The sequence below is a fragment of the Siphateles boraxobius genome, unplaced genomic scaffold, assembly GCF_051911475.1.
Source record: "Siphateles boraxobius isolate OS27281-9 unplaced genomic scaffold, OSU_SipBor_1 9, whole genome shotgun sequence".
NCBI lineage: Eukaryota > Metazoa > Chordata > Actinopteri > Cypriniformes > Leuciscidae > Siphateles > Siphateles boraxobius.
In genome coordinates, this window is record NW_027509219.1 from 10,733,199 (window position 1) to 10,748,435 (window position 15,237).

The 15,237-nt window shown below is 36.6% G+C and overlaps 1 protein-coding gene across 8 annotated transcripts in view; it reads right to left on the reverse strand.

Moving 5' to 3' along the window:
- Positions 1-15,237, reverse strand: part of magixb (MAGI family member, X-linked b) — a 102,061-nt gene that overhangs the window by 86,223 nt on the left and 601 nt on the right. For 5 of the 8 annotated variants that reach the window (XM_077224354.1, XM_077224355.1, XM_077224350.1 and 2 more), the window contains exon 1: positions 15,011-15,159. The exons of the other annotated variants lie outside the window; for them this stretch is intronic. In XM_077224354.1, coding sequence (XP_077080469.1) covers positions 15,011-15,093 — 83 coding nt within the window. In that variant the 5' untranslated portion in view covers positions 15,094-15,159. Of the gene's footprint in view, positions 1-15,010; positions 15,160-15,237 lie in introns of those variants that run through there. 8 annotated transcript variants of the gene reach the window in all.

A 15,237-nucleotide genomic window follows, 5' to 3' on the forward strand; every position in this document is an offset into this window, starting at 1 on the left:
AGATAGATAGATAGATAGATAGAACTACAGATAGATAGAACTACAGATTAGAAGATAGATAGATAGATAGATAGATAGATAGATAGATAGATAGATAGATAGATAGATAGATAGATAGATAGATAGATAAATAGATAGATAGATAGATAGATAGATAGATAGATAATGGCCCAATGCTGTCCATTTACTTGTTGCAAGATCAAGCAAATATATCCCTAGTTACAAACTCAAATGTCTAGAGGTGTCCTTGTGTTACACAAACTGTCAAGTCTGGTTGCTTTGAGACAGCTCATGCTGTCAGACACACACACACACACACACACACACACACACACACACACACACACACACACACACACACACACACACACACACACACACACACACACACACACACACACACACAGTGCTGGTTCTGGTTATAAAGCTACACATCTTCACGCTCTAGAGTCTAGACTGTCAGCCTTGCTCAGCTGCATTAGTTGCATCTATATTCAAAGGTTGAAACTGTGTGAGATGAAAACACTCCTTGTCATTGCTGCAAATTAAAAGAGCCTTTTGATCTATATCTAAGGGAAACAAAATACATTCGATGCATACATGTGTAAATTCATCTTCATTTAATTTTGATTATATGTCATTAGTGATACTGGCAAATTTATTTTCTGTCACATAATATTATAATTACAAACAAAACCATAATAATGTTTTAATCTTTGTTCCATATTTTCCATATTGCAGATATTCTGATTTAGAAAAGCTTTTTTATTACAACCGGCACAAGTCTGAACTAGAAACTCTGGTGTCTCTATGAAGATGCTGCATATTTTACATGTAGTGTTGAAAATGCTGACCCTTAAGGTCAAGAAAGAGCTGACCACCCCATATCCGTTTTCACATCCACCCCTCTGTTCTGCTAGGATGGCTCACCAGTGAAATTCCATATTGCCGGAGCAAAACAATCCGTCACATCTACCGCCATTGTTATTTTTCTCAAAATACATCCTATATTTCCTCATAAGACCTATTTTTGGATCAATCTTTACTCCAGGAACACCCATGGCATCTCATTCATGAGAACATGAATAACTAATGCTATAGGCTATACATCGTGTGTGCCAATGAAACTAGTAGAGTCATCTGGTCGGCTGCTGTGTGTCTGTTCGTGGTCAGAATGTGGAACAATGGATGTTCATCTATGAATTCATTATCAGAGTCGACCTTACCCTGGGCCGATGACTTTTTAGAGACTGCTGAATTCATTATCTCTGTAAGTTTTTAACTTTCATATTGTAGGTGTTCAAAGAAAAGCATTCTCGGAATGCAGACTTTTCTGTATAGGAAAGCATCAAACTTTCAAAGTCAACAGGAAACGGGAGTTGTGATAGTTTTTTTATTGCCTATTATTGTGACGAGTGAGACGAATTCTCAGACAAGAAAAAATGTAGGTGGGACTTGAATTTGTTCATCTGGCATTGATTCGATAATTGTAGTTTGCTATTGCTGTGATCTCATGTGAGTAACAGATTGTCCCGCCCTCGCGCTAGTAAACAGAGAATCAGAGAAGAGAAGTCTATGGAAGCTTGTTTGCACCGCAGAATAAAAAAATAATACATTTTGTATTTTTTTCTCACAATTGTGTGTTTATATCTCATAATTTTGACTTGATAACTCACAATTGAGAGTTTATATCTCACAATTCCGAGATAAAAGTCCGAGATAATGGCAATTTTCCATAGATGTCGCTGCAAGTTGGAAGGGAAGTTATTTTGATTAAAGATTACGATCGCACATGAATAAAAAATAATGATGATGGATAAATCATTTATAGTAAATATTGCAATATTCCATTAAAAAAAATCCATTTTGATTGTGTGGTGACTATAGAACTGCAGAAAGAAAGTTAAGTCTTGGTTAGATGGAAACAGCAAGCCATTTCAAAGCACGTTCATCATTATGAACACCCAAAGGACAGAGGGAGATAAAAAATAAATATGAGTAACTTTTTTTGGCCAGTGAAGATAAACAGGGGCTCCAGTCTTGTGACACTAATTAGAAGGTGACTACGGCAATAAAGGGATTTATCCGTACAGACGGCGCTCAGAGAGAAAAAACAACTGAGATAAAATAGCAAAGATTCATAACATTTAATGATAATGTAATTAGAAAAATGTAGGCTCTTTTTACATAATTATCAAAATATCTCTGCAATGAAACTTCATTGAAGTCATTCAAAAGTGGAAATTATTGATAAACATGATGGACAGTCACAATTGTGTCCTTACAATCAAAACAGTTATGTTTTGATTTCTTATTAGTTATACAGTATACTTAACTAACAATAACAATACATTTGTTACATACAGTATTCACTCATCTTTGTTAACAATAGCTAATAAAAATACAACAGTTCATTGTTAGTTCACGTTAGCTCAGGTCTATTAAATAATATTAATGGACAGCTTTTGATTTTATAATGTATTGGAAAATGGTGAAAATAACACTACGATTAATAAATGCTTTAGACGTTTTTTATTGTTAGTTCATGTTAACTAATATTAACTAAAATATATTGCTCATTGTTAGTTATTATTACATTAATGTTAACAAATAAGACCTTATTGTAAAGTGTTACACAACTATTATGATTTTGTGTCATGAGTTTAATGACAAACCTCAGGAGATAATACAGGATACCAAAAAGAACACAACATTACATTGGCGAGAACATGGAGCAAACAAAGGAGCTTGATAGGATAATTAACAGTACACAGGTGAATAACATGACTAATTAAACAAACTGGGGGAAACTGGGTCACGGGAAACAGGCATACATGTAATAAGTTAATGATGTGCACTGTCTGAACATTTTTATTTTTTTATTTAAAGGTCATTCATGATAAACTAAGTAATTTCTCTGACCTTCTATTTACTACCTGTATTATCATGATTATATATTTTGGTATAAACATTTCAGTTAAAGATCCTGTAGGGTCAATGTTGTTCCGCAAATCTTGGAGCCCGCGCATACGAACTGCAGTCTCAATCTCAACAGAGACGTGCCCAAATTATGAAAGTACAGAGAAGAGTGTAAAAAAATGACTAAATTACAAGAATGTCTAATTGAATTCCACAGTCAATCAATCAAAAAATGGGCAACGAACATACATTTGAAAGTGAGAGGCAAAAAAAACAGTGACTGACTGAGAAAGAATAAAGATATATTATATTAAACTACTAAAGGATTGAATAATAAAGAACATAAATGTTGTTTATCAAAAAAAAAGATTTTCATAACAATATTATCATTAAGAATAACACATCTACCAGCAACAGCAACAAACCACAGTAGGTTAAACGGTAACACTTTAGAATACAGTTCCTTCGCTAATGAATAACTACACAAGAACCAATGAGTAACACAATATTAACAATCTAGTAACTATTATTAACTAACAAGAAACTGTGATTAACGAACTAGTAAGTAATAGCCCACAGATGAAAGTGGTAGTTCACTATTAACTAATCAATAACTACTATTTTTTTAATGCTTCCCAGAGAACTACTGAAAAAGTTTATTAACAATCTAGTAACTACTATTAACTAAAAAGAAACTCTGATTAACGAATTAGGAAGTAATAGTGCACAGATGAAAGTGGTACTTCATACTTTTATGGGAATTACTAATTATTTGGATCCGTATTCTAAAGTGAAGATCATGGGAACTAACTAGTAATGACTCAAGTGTTACTACATGATCTAGTCATGATTTGTGCAACCAAACACAAAAGTAATTTCAAGCGTTTGAGATTTTTGGTGAACTTTAGTATACTTTTAGAAAATTTCTTTAGAAGTATAGTAACACTTGAGTCATTACTAGTTAGTTACCATGATCTTCACTTTAGAATACGGATCCAAATAATTAGTAATTCCCATAGAACTATGTAGTAACACTTGAGTCATTACTAGTTTGTTCCCATGATTCTTACAGTTACTAATGAAAAGCCAATGAAGTGTAGAATCTTCTCACTCACAAGACACACACACACACACACACACACACACACACACACACACACACACACACACACACACACACACACACACACACACACACACACACACATATATATATATATATATATATATGCTAGGAGACATACATAAAAACAAATTTTTTTGTGAGGTAAGTTAAATAATAAATTCAATCTATATGGTACTTGGATGGCTGATGACTCAATATGTTCCAGTCGTCACCGTGACTCTAGTGATTCAATGCCAGTCCAAAGGAATGCCAGAAAATTGGCCACAGGACAAGTAAGGTCCCGAGTCCCGACAACTGCATTTAAAAATCCATTTCTTTAAAATTATCCAGTTGATAAATAGACAGCATAGGCCAATTATTAACAGCTTACATATTGATAATTTAAACAACCTTGTGTATTCGTTTACGGTAGCAGTTCAAATGTTAATGTAGTGCTAATGTTATCCTGCATTGGTTATTGATTAGTTTTGTATGAATTATGAAAATTTTCAGTAGTTCTCTGGGAAGCATAAAATAATATAGTAGTTATTGAAGTACCACTTTCATATGTGCACTATTACTTCCTAATTCGTTAATCAGAGTTTCTTTTTAGTTAATAGTAGTTACTAGATTGTTAATAAACTTTTTCAGTAGTTCTCTGGGAAGCATTAAAAAATAGTAGTTATTGATTAGTTAATAGTGAACTACCACTTTCATCTGTGCGCTATTACTTACTAGTTCGTTAATCAGAGTTTCTTGTTAGTTAATAATAGTTACTAGATTGTTAATATTGTGTTACTCATTGGTTCTTGTGTAGTTATTCATTAACGAAGGAACCGTATTCTAAACTGTTACCGGTTAAACAAGTTTTCTGGCTATCCTAAAAGAAATAAACAAGAGCTGTAAGGTGAATATTGCACCTGTTATATCTGATTGATCTTATAAACATGAGGTGACAGCATCTGCTCAACAGTCTAGAACATTTATTCCAGTCAAAGCAGGAAAAGCACCTCATTCATATGAGAAACACCTTGCTCTAATAGGAATATCACTCAGCGTGAAATAGGCATCTGTGTTTGTGCGGACTGATTGTTATGCCGGCTGGGGACAAAAGTGCGGAAAGACAAAGGAAACAAATCTTTGAATTAATACTGAGCATTTCACCTTGCAGGTTTTCTCCTTTACAAAGCGTGTGAGGGATCAATTTACTCAGTCATTCCACCTTGTTTGTTTTATCCTTGCTGTATTAGTGTTGTTAAGAATGGGAACTCTCTGACTGCACAATGAAATGAATTACTTCCTTTCACAGAATCCTGAGGGACCAATAGTCCAATAATGCTTTTATTGGTTTCTTGATATTTTATATAACAGGGGTCCACCATTAATTATATATTTGAAAATCAGAAAATAGATGACTGTCAAAATATACATCAACATTGTGAAAGATATGTGCTTTATAGCATACTTTTAAAAAAGAGTACTTATTACTGAAATAATATACTTTAAAAGAATACTCTTAAGTGCAAACTGAATGTAATGTTTTCAAACACTTTACTGCATTTTATTTACAATTACATGAAAATGTATTATAGTTTAAATTTATATTAAATGGAATTAGCTGACCTTGAGAGTACTCATTTGACCCACATAAGTAGGATGTAAGTACATCTTTATATGAAATTGCATACGTCTATTGTCTTAAAATATACTAACTGTAAATGTAATATCCAAATCAAATAACACAGTACAGTTAAAATTATAATCAAGTACTTTACTTATGCTTTAGTATGTTGTTAAACACATCAAAATAAGTGCATTTTAAAACACAACAAAAGATTATTGAAAACATGATGATTTAAAATGTACTTTAAATTAAAACTGACATTAAAAATGTGCACATTAAAAGTGCACTTTTTAAAGTGTCATGAAAGTGTAAGTAATTAAAGTGCACTTAAGTGGCCTTTTATTTCATTAAAATTATCTGCAAGTACATTTTTTATAAATATACATTTAAGATTTGAAGTACACTACAAGTCCACATTCAATACAATTAAGCACATTTCTTCTTCACAAGTCTATTCAGTGTTCATCAACATGACTCGCCATGTCAAGTTAAAGTAATAGGAGAAATTAGGATATACCATTTGGCATATGACTAAGGAAAAAAGATGTGGGTAAAGTTCACCAAACTTTGTGCTACATACTTCTTGCTCCTAGTGCTAGCAGCTAACAGCTTTTAGCATTTAGAGGCAGCAGTTTATTTTTAAGATCCCGGACTATTTTAGTATTTTCTTAACAGATTGTGTGCTACATATTGTTTTGTGAAGCTTATACAATGTTATGCAGATTTTGAGAAAAGTCTTAAAGCAACAGCAGCTAAAAACTCACCATTTATATATAGAAAGTCCATGAAAAATATTTGTCTTTATGAATCAATATTTGATTTTTGACTTTAGAAGATCGATAAGCCACAGCTTGACCTCTTGCCTGAGTTAAAAGAATGCACTTTTTTTTTTTTTTTTGCAGTACAGTGGAGTAGATTGTATATTTTTATTTTTTGGATTTATTATTATTTGTTATATGTTGGATTTATATTTTTAAAAAGAGTGACGTCACACCACTGTCACATTCACCTCCATCGTCTGTGTCTGCACTACACTTCCCCGTATCCCCTGTCATCATCACCTGCACCTGCGCCTCATCACCATCATCATCACCGTCACCTGTTGTCCTTGTCATTGTCTGTGTATTTAAGTTCCCCTCTCACTCCTTTTTATTGTCGGTCGTTGTCGCTATATGCGCGGTTGTACCTGTTTTCTCTGTTCTTCGTCGTGTTATGAGTTTATTAATAAAGACTGCTGCAACTACGATCCTGTTTCAGTGTTCACCTCAACCAACCCATGACAGAACGACTGACCAAAAGAAGAAATTAGGGAATTTGCAGCAGTACAAATCCTTCTCCTTACCCAGGAGGATCACTCCCTCGAGGCCCACACACAGAGGTATTTGAACTTGGTACCATTTGTACATTATGATGACACCAGCCTCTGTGTGTTCTTCCGGGCAGGCCTAAACACTAAGACCAAAGCACGCCTGCCGGAGATGGGCCTCGAGGGAACTTCGCGGACTATGTGGAGTGGGTATTGGCCAGCTGCAATTCTCCCTTCACTGTCGGTCCGGTAGAAGAAGAGCCTTCACCGCTGGTCCCGTCCAGCCCAGAGCCTTCACCGCTGGTCCCGTCCAGCACAGATCCCTCGCCGCTGGTCTCGTGCAGCACAGATCCCTCGCTGCTGGTCCCGTCCAGCCCAGAGCCCTCGCCGCCGACGCCGTCCAGCCCAGAGCCCTACCCGCTGACGCCGTCCAGCCCAGAGCCCTCGCCGCCGTCCAGCCCCGAGCCCTCGCCGCCGACGCCGTCCAGCCCCGAGCCCTCGCCGCCGTCCAGCCCCGAGCCCTCGCCGCCGACGCCGTCCAGCCCCGAGCCCTCGCCGCCGACGCCGTCCAGCCCAGAGCCCTACCCGCTGACGCCGTCCAGCCCAGAGCCCTCGCCGCCGTCCAGCCCCGAGCCCTCGCCGCCGACGCCGTCCAGCCCCGAGCCCTCGCCGCCGACGCCGTCCAGCCCAGAGCCCTCGCCGCCGTCCAGCCCAGAGCCCTCGCCGCAGACGCCGTCCAGCCCAGAGCCCTCGCCGCCAACGCCGTCCAGCCCAGACACTTATTCACCGCTGGCACCGCCCAGCCCAGACACTTCTTCACCGCTGGTTCCAGCCAGCCCAGACACTTCTTCACCGCTGGTTCCAGCCAGCCCAGAGACTCCTTCACCGCTGGTTCCATCCGGCCCAGAACATTTTCCTGAGGCTGTCACTCACCCCAGGTATTTTTTTGGGGGGGCAGTAGACCCTCGCCGTGGGCGCCCAAGGGCCCACGATCACCCAAGGAATCTTCACCGCCACCCGAAGGGTCCTTACCGGCACGGCCACCTGCTCGTTCTGTTCCGCCCTGGCCGCCGGCACGTCCTGCTCCGCCCTGGCCGCCCTGCTCCGCCCTGGCCGTCCGAGGGGTGGTCTCCTACTCCACCATGGCCCCCTGACCAGTCTGCTCCGCCATGGCCGCCTGTACCATCCTGGAGTCCGTCCAGCTGCACCCGGTCTGCCTTCCCGTCACGGACTCCAGGATGCCCGTCACGGACTCCAGGATACAAAATATGAGTACCATGCATTCAGTTACAGTTAAAATTATTTGTAATCAGATTACAGTAACATTCAAAAAGTATTTCAATTTCAGAATAGATTGCTTCAAATTTTTCTCTTATTAAAACAATTTCACTTCACATCAAAATACATCGTACAAAACAGTCTAATGCATTACTAGGAATAATAATTTAAGCTTTGGCGTAGTCTAATATTTTTTAAAAACCTGCATTTGAGCAGTTATGTCACCCCTTCACTGTCCTAACCTGTATTTGGCTGCGCTGACCCTAATCTTACATCACCCTCCATTGAGAGACTTGCTGGAGGCCAGCCAGCACATGCATCTTAAATTACAAACGACCTCCAAACGAACCTGAGCATCCACACAGCCTATAGACCGCTGGAGAACGTCTGATAGTAACACATCTCGCATCTAATCACTCTCCCGCACCCTCAGACACGGGGTGCATTAAACTCTGTGATGCTCAATCCTGCCCAAATCTGGGCCACTGGTGTAGCCGACACACACACGGACAGCCGTGACAGATTTAAAAATAAAAGATTAAATGTGAGTGGGCTGAAAAACACACAGCAAACATTACACACAAGGATACACACACGCACACACCCATGTTAGACTTAATATCCATGAAGCTCAATACAATCAGGGTAGGAAATAAATGTACTGCTATAAATTTAATAAGGGTATATAAAATCATGTACACTACCATTCAAAAGCTTGTATTTGAGATCGAGTTTATTTGTTCACAAATACAGATAAAAACAATTATATTATGAAATATTATTGAATTTCAAAATAATTGATTTCTATGTTAATATATATATTTTTTTTAAATGTATATATATATATATATATATATATATATATATATATATATTGCTGTAATGACAAAGCTGAATTTTCAGCATCATTCCTCCAGTCTTCAGTGTCACATGACACTTCAGAAATCATTCGTATATGCTGATTTGCTGCTCAATAAACATTTATTATTATTATCAATTTTGAAACCGGTTAATATTTTAAAACAGCTCAATATTTTGTGGAAACCACAATAGATTTTTCAGGATTTTTTGATTAATAGAAAGTTCAAAAGCTTTTTGCTTTTCTTTGAAATAGAAATCTTTTGTAACATTATAAAAGTCTTTTCTTTCACTTTTGATCAATTCAATCCTTGCTTAAAGGGGTGGTTGATAATGATTTCACTTTTTTAACTTTAGTTAGTGTGTATTGTTGCTGTTTGAGCATAAACAACATCTGCAAAGTCACGACACTCAAAGTTCAAAGCAAAGGGAGATATAACTACATTCATCAACTAACCATTCAGAAATGTTGTCTACATGTTGTCACTTCTTCTTGAGTCTATTCATCTTTGTCTGACTCCAGTTTGAACATAAAAGGCTAAAAGTTGTTGAAATTTTCAGTACATGTCTGTGTGAGGTAAAAGGACACAAGCTGTTGAAGCTCCGCCCTCCGCAGCTCATTTGCATTTAAAGGGACATACACAAAAACGGTGCATTTTTGCTCACCCTCAAAAAGTGACAATTTTAACATGCTATATAAAAATATATAAAAGTATAAATCAATGATACACATATCTTATGCATATACATACTTTACATATCTTACTGACCCCACATTTTTGAATGGTGGTGTATATTGTCAAAATTCGAGCCTGTAAAGTATTTAGGTGTAAAAACAGAGAATGTTTTTAACAAAAAATTATTCGTCCCAAAAAATGGATGGAAATATGCAGCAAAGTACTTCAGAGATTCAGTCATAGATCAAAAGTGACAATGCGAAACAACACGCCTGAAAGCTTTTAATTGTATTTTTTCTATATCAAAAGTCTATTATAGTGAGAGATAAGACATAATTGTCTCTGAATGATGTAGAGACTCAAAACAAAAGTATGACAGTGCAAAACGCATGCGGAGGTGGGGTGATTGTCTATAAAGATAGAGCAGAAAGACCAAAGCTGTTGACATAACATAAGCGAGATGATAAATGACCCAAACACGAAAAATGTCTTGGTATATCGAGATATGACAAAAGACTCTAAAGCTCCATGATGACAATGACATGATATTTGAGAAAGTTAAACCATCACAAATCATAAAACCAAAGTTGCGTGTAGTAGCACTAGAAGGGTAAAAATAGGAAGGATGAGAGAAGATTGAGTTTGTATAGATGAAAGGTCAAAGGAGAGGGATAGAAAAGAGACAGACAATGAAACAGAAAGAGTCCCAGCATGCTCGGCTAGGTCACAGTGCAGTAACCCGAGTGGGAAAGATTGTGCTGAATCAGATGCCATCGCTGAAGGTGACCCTCCATCGCTCCCTCCTGCATTCTCTCTCCTTTTTCTCCTCTTTCCCACCGCCTCATCCTTTCTTCAATCCCTCACCCCTCCCTCCTCAACCATGTCTTCCATCCCTCGTTCTTCTCCTGCTCACTTGATATTGATCCCTGCAGCAGTGCAGCCTACAGCTCAAGGCTGTGGTGCAGTTTACTTGTAACAATTTCACAGCGACACGCTTATTCCGTACCGGCTATCAATATCCATATAAGAGGACCGATCCATCACCATTCAGATTTATATTTGTGTTATTCCAAGCAACAGACATGTCAAGGTCCATTTGGCCTGGATAATGAAGCGAGGGGAACTATGGTCCAGGTATTGACTCTCGGGTTAAATAGTGGGAAGATAAAGAGCGATACAATCTCAACTGTGCCACACTTCACTGACCCATGTTAAGATTTAAGTGTTCAAACCGTGTGGTTCATTGATTGGTGTTTTGTGATAGTTCTACTATACTTTTTTGTCCTTAGGGTACGTATACACAACAACGATGTATTTAGTCTGTAAAAGTTTTTCCTTTGCATTTTTCACGTACATGCATGTCAAAACCATCCCCATTCACACGGATCCAAGAAAACAACTACAAACATTATATTCTGTATGCCAGGCCAGTAGTTGTTTAGTTTTTGTAGTTTACACGGAGATGATAACGGTATCGTTTTCCAAAAACTTGCTCTTTGAAACCGCTTTAAAAAGTTTGGTCTTTTTAGCCCTCCAAAACGCCATTGTTTTGTTAATGAACTACCAAAACGCAAACAAAGTTTTATGTTTAAAGTTGAAACCGGTGTTGTGAGTCTTGTGCCATTACTTTATATGCTTGAAGGGACAGTGTGTTCAAAAATTATCCTCTTTCACATAGCAATCCCTGTAAATTACCATAAAATTACCAGAATGACTTTACCGGTAAAAAAAAAAAAAGAGTTGTTGTTCACACAAGCAACTGAGGCTTTTTACCATTACTGTAAGAGACCATTCACACATCAGCACCAAAATACTGGTCAATTATATATGTCTGTCTTCGGAAATGATCTTTAAATTGCTGTGCCGTTGTCTTCATTCACCAGCATGATAAGCGCTTTAGTTTCACTATCTGTTCAATTTGACCTTTTTTTAACATCTGAGTCACAGGCGTAAGGGGATGATCACGTGTTTTTGAACTTATAAACATGAGTCGCACATTACAGTATCCGACTGCTGAACCGCAGCGCTGATGAATAGAAAAGAAGGGATGGTCTTGAGCGCGACACGCTGAAAAAGATGCGAAGATTCGAAACAAAAACACAGGATACAGAACAACACACATTGGGAGACAATATCTGACAAAGAACAACTGAAAATGAGGGCTATATATACAGAGAGAAACACTAGGACTAAATGAGATAATTAACAAGACACAGGTGAGACACATGAGGACAAAACAAAAACCATAGCAACAGATGATCTAGTACAAAGGAAAATGAACTATGAATAGTGGCAAAACCTAAACAAACTAAACTCAAACACAGAACAGACGTAACAGTGTGTGTGAAAGGGGCTAATATTAATGAGTCCCTCAGGTCATTTCAAGCCATATTTTTTGAGGAATACAAATGGAAATGTAGGTAATTATGGACCAATGACATTTTGGTCAAAAAATAAGAGCGATGTTAAAGATAATGAAAAAAACTTTTACAGTTCAAGTTAATAACACATGTACCATGTTCTTAAAAAGGTTTGTTTTCACGTGGGTTTAATATCGGCTTTGAAGTGTACACTTTTCAAGAAAACTTTCATTTTAAAGAAAATAAACATTGTCATGCGGTGTAACAACAACCAAGTAAAAAGTAAAAGGCCTACCATATTGTACTCACACATTGAATACATGTGAATGTACACATATTAACTGTATACATTTTAATTAAATATATTTTTAATATTAAAATATATTTCTCAGGGCAAAAGTATTTTTTTATACAATTGTCATGACTGCATAAGACCATGAATATCATTAAGTTTTTCAAGTGTTGCACCACATGACATTTCACTAAACTTGTCATAAAAAGTTCATATGATTTAATACTTTAAATGACTTTACTGACCTTGACATACATTTATGAGTGTCTGAAATGGTTCTTTCTATAATTTAATTTACTGTTTTAATTATGTTATTTAGTTTTGTTAATAATAATAATAATACATAATTCCAAACTTAGGCCCTGGTCACTGCATGCTTTTGTTGTATGGAAAAGAGCACCATGAAAACTTTTGAAAATATCTCCATTTCTGTTTCATGAAAACAAGAAAGTCAAACAACATAAGCCAAATATGACAGAATTGTCATTTTTGGATTAATAGTTTCTAGTGTGACATCAATTCCTTTACGAACGACCTTAAAAATTGCTCATAATATGACTGATATTCCATTAGACATCTGAGACTGAATGAGATGACACAGATTAGCAGATTGTCATGGCCATGTAATGCAAACAGTGAGTCAAAGAAGCAGAATTGTCTTGCAGCACTATCTTACACAGCAAGCGTAAACTGCAGCATACACACATATCTCTCCTTCATCCACGCCTTCAACACATCACCTTGAATATGCATGAAGTAAGGTGTGGAGTGTGCATATAATCACACAATTAACAAGCGCACACAATACATCCGCCGCGCAGAGGATCAGAATCTTCTCATTAACAGACACTCAGCTATCAGATGAACTCAAACCAAGCAACATTCAGACAGCTTCAATAAGACGATTATAAGTAATTGGTTGAAGTTGGATTGATAATTTAGCTGAAATTGAGAAGATGAGGGGGAGGCTTGAGTTAGCACACACACAACCATATGTTCTCACACACACACACAGACACACACACACACACACACACACACACACACAGCCTGGAGTGTGAACTGACTGTTTCAGGATGGGGAATATTGCAATTGTTGCTTTCTTCAGACTTCTCTCTCTTCCTCCCTGTCTCTTTCTCATATTAATGAATGATTCATAACTGTATAGGATAACCTTGACTGCTCCCTGAGCCTACAGCAATGCACTGTTGTGAAGTCTGGATCACAACATTCATTATTTCAGAACCAGATGAGGACAGACACACCCAAACACACACCTCAAGAACTCCAGCGTCTCTCTGCCTGTTTCTTACACGCATACTGATTAAAAGTTACATAAACATGTTCACACATATATGCTTTCAAGAGTTGTTCAAACCTGATGAAATGCAAAGACAAGCATCGAGGTGATGACATGATGAAAAAATAAACAAATAAACAAGCTAAATAAATTAATATCTGCCATCTGGCAACAATATGCATATATGGTTTCATCTTAATGTGCAGATGAAGGTCTAGTAGTATACTATACTCTAGTTAGTATACTAACAAATAAATTACAAATAATAAAATGCATTTTATATATATATATATACATACACACAATATGTTAACATTTAATTATATAACAAACAGTTATTTATTATTTAAGTATATAAATGGTTTAATATAATAATTTTTTTTATGATTAATCGGATCCATGTACTATTACATACTATAACTACTATATATTTCAATTTCAGTTTAAATCAAACTAAATGTGTATGATTAAAGTAATGTGTATGGTAAATTGTCATTAATTTGAAACAATAAATAATAATTTATTTATAATATGTTGTATTATTTACAAATAAATAAATATATAACTTGTATATTACAGTAAGTCTGATCATAAGTCAACACTTAGGCCTATTTATAATTAAATTTGTACTTGTATAGCCTACTTCTTCATAAAGTACTTATTTAAAGATAAAACAAATAAACCAGGAACATTTTGTCAAGTTGAAACGTAATTGACTTGACAGCCTGAAATTTGAAAAAAAGATAGACAGATAGATAGACAGCCAGATAGATAGATAGATAGATAGATAGATAGATAGATAGATAGACAGCCAGATAGATAGATAGATAGATAGATAGATAGATAGATAGATAGATAGATAGATAGATAGATAGATAGACAGATAGATAGATAGATAGACAGCCAGATAGATAGATAGATAGATAGATAGATAGATAGATAGATAGATAGATAGATAGATAGATGGATAGATAGATAGATAGATAGATAGATAGATAGATAGATAGATAGATAGATAGATAGACAGCCAGATAGATAGATAGATAGATAGATAGATAGACAGCCAGATATATAGACAGATAGATAGATAGATAGATAGATAGACAGCCAGATAGATAGATAGATAGATAGATAGATAGATAGATAGATAGATAGATAGATAGATAGATAGATAGATAGATCTATAATGTTGACAACCACAAACAGATCTCTCGGTCTATGTCTCTCCCACACCCACATTTACAGTCCAAACATTTCTTCAACACGGATATTTAGCAGAAAACACACTCACCTGCACTGCCGCTGACACACACACATTCTCTTCAAACAATTCAACCGTTCAAAGATCATCCGTTTAAACGCGTCTATATACATTGATAAACTAGATTTGACCCCGACGGTCAAATTCCTAAAAAAAATCCTAAATGTTAATTATTCGGAAGGATGCTACGAGATTTGTAACTTTATACTACTTCTAAATGTCTGTTTTCTACAGAGAACACTATCTGCACGCAGATG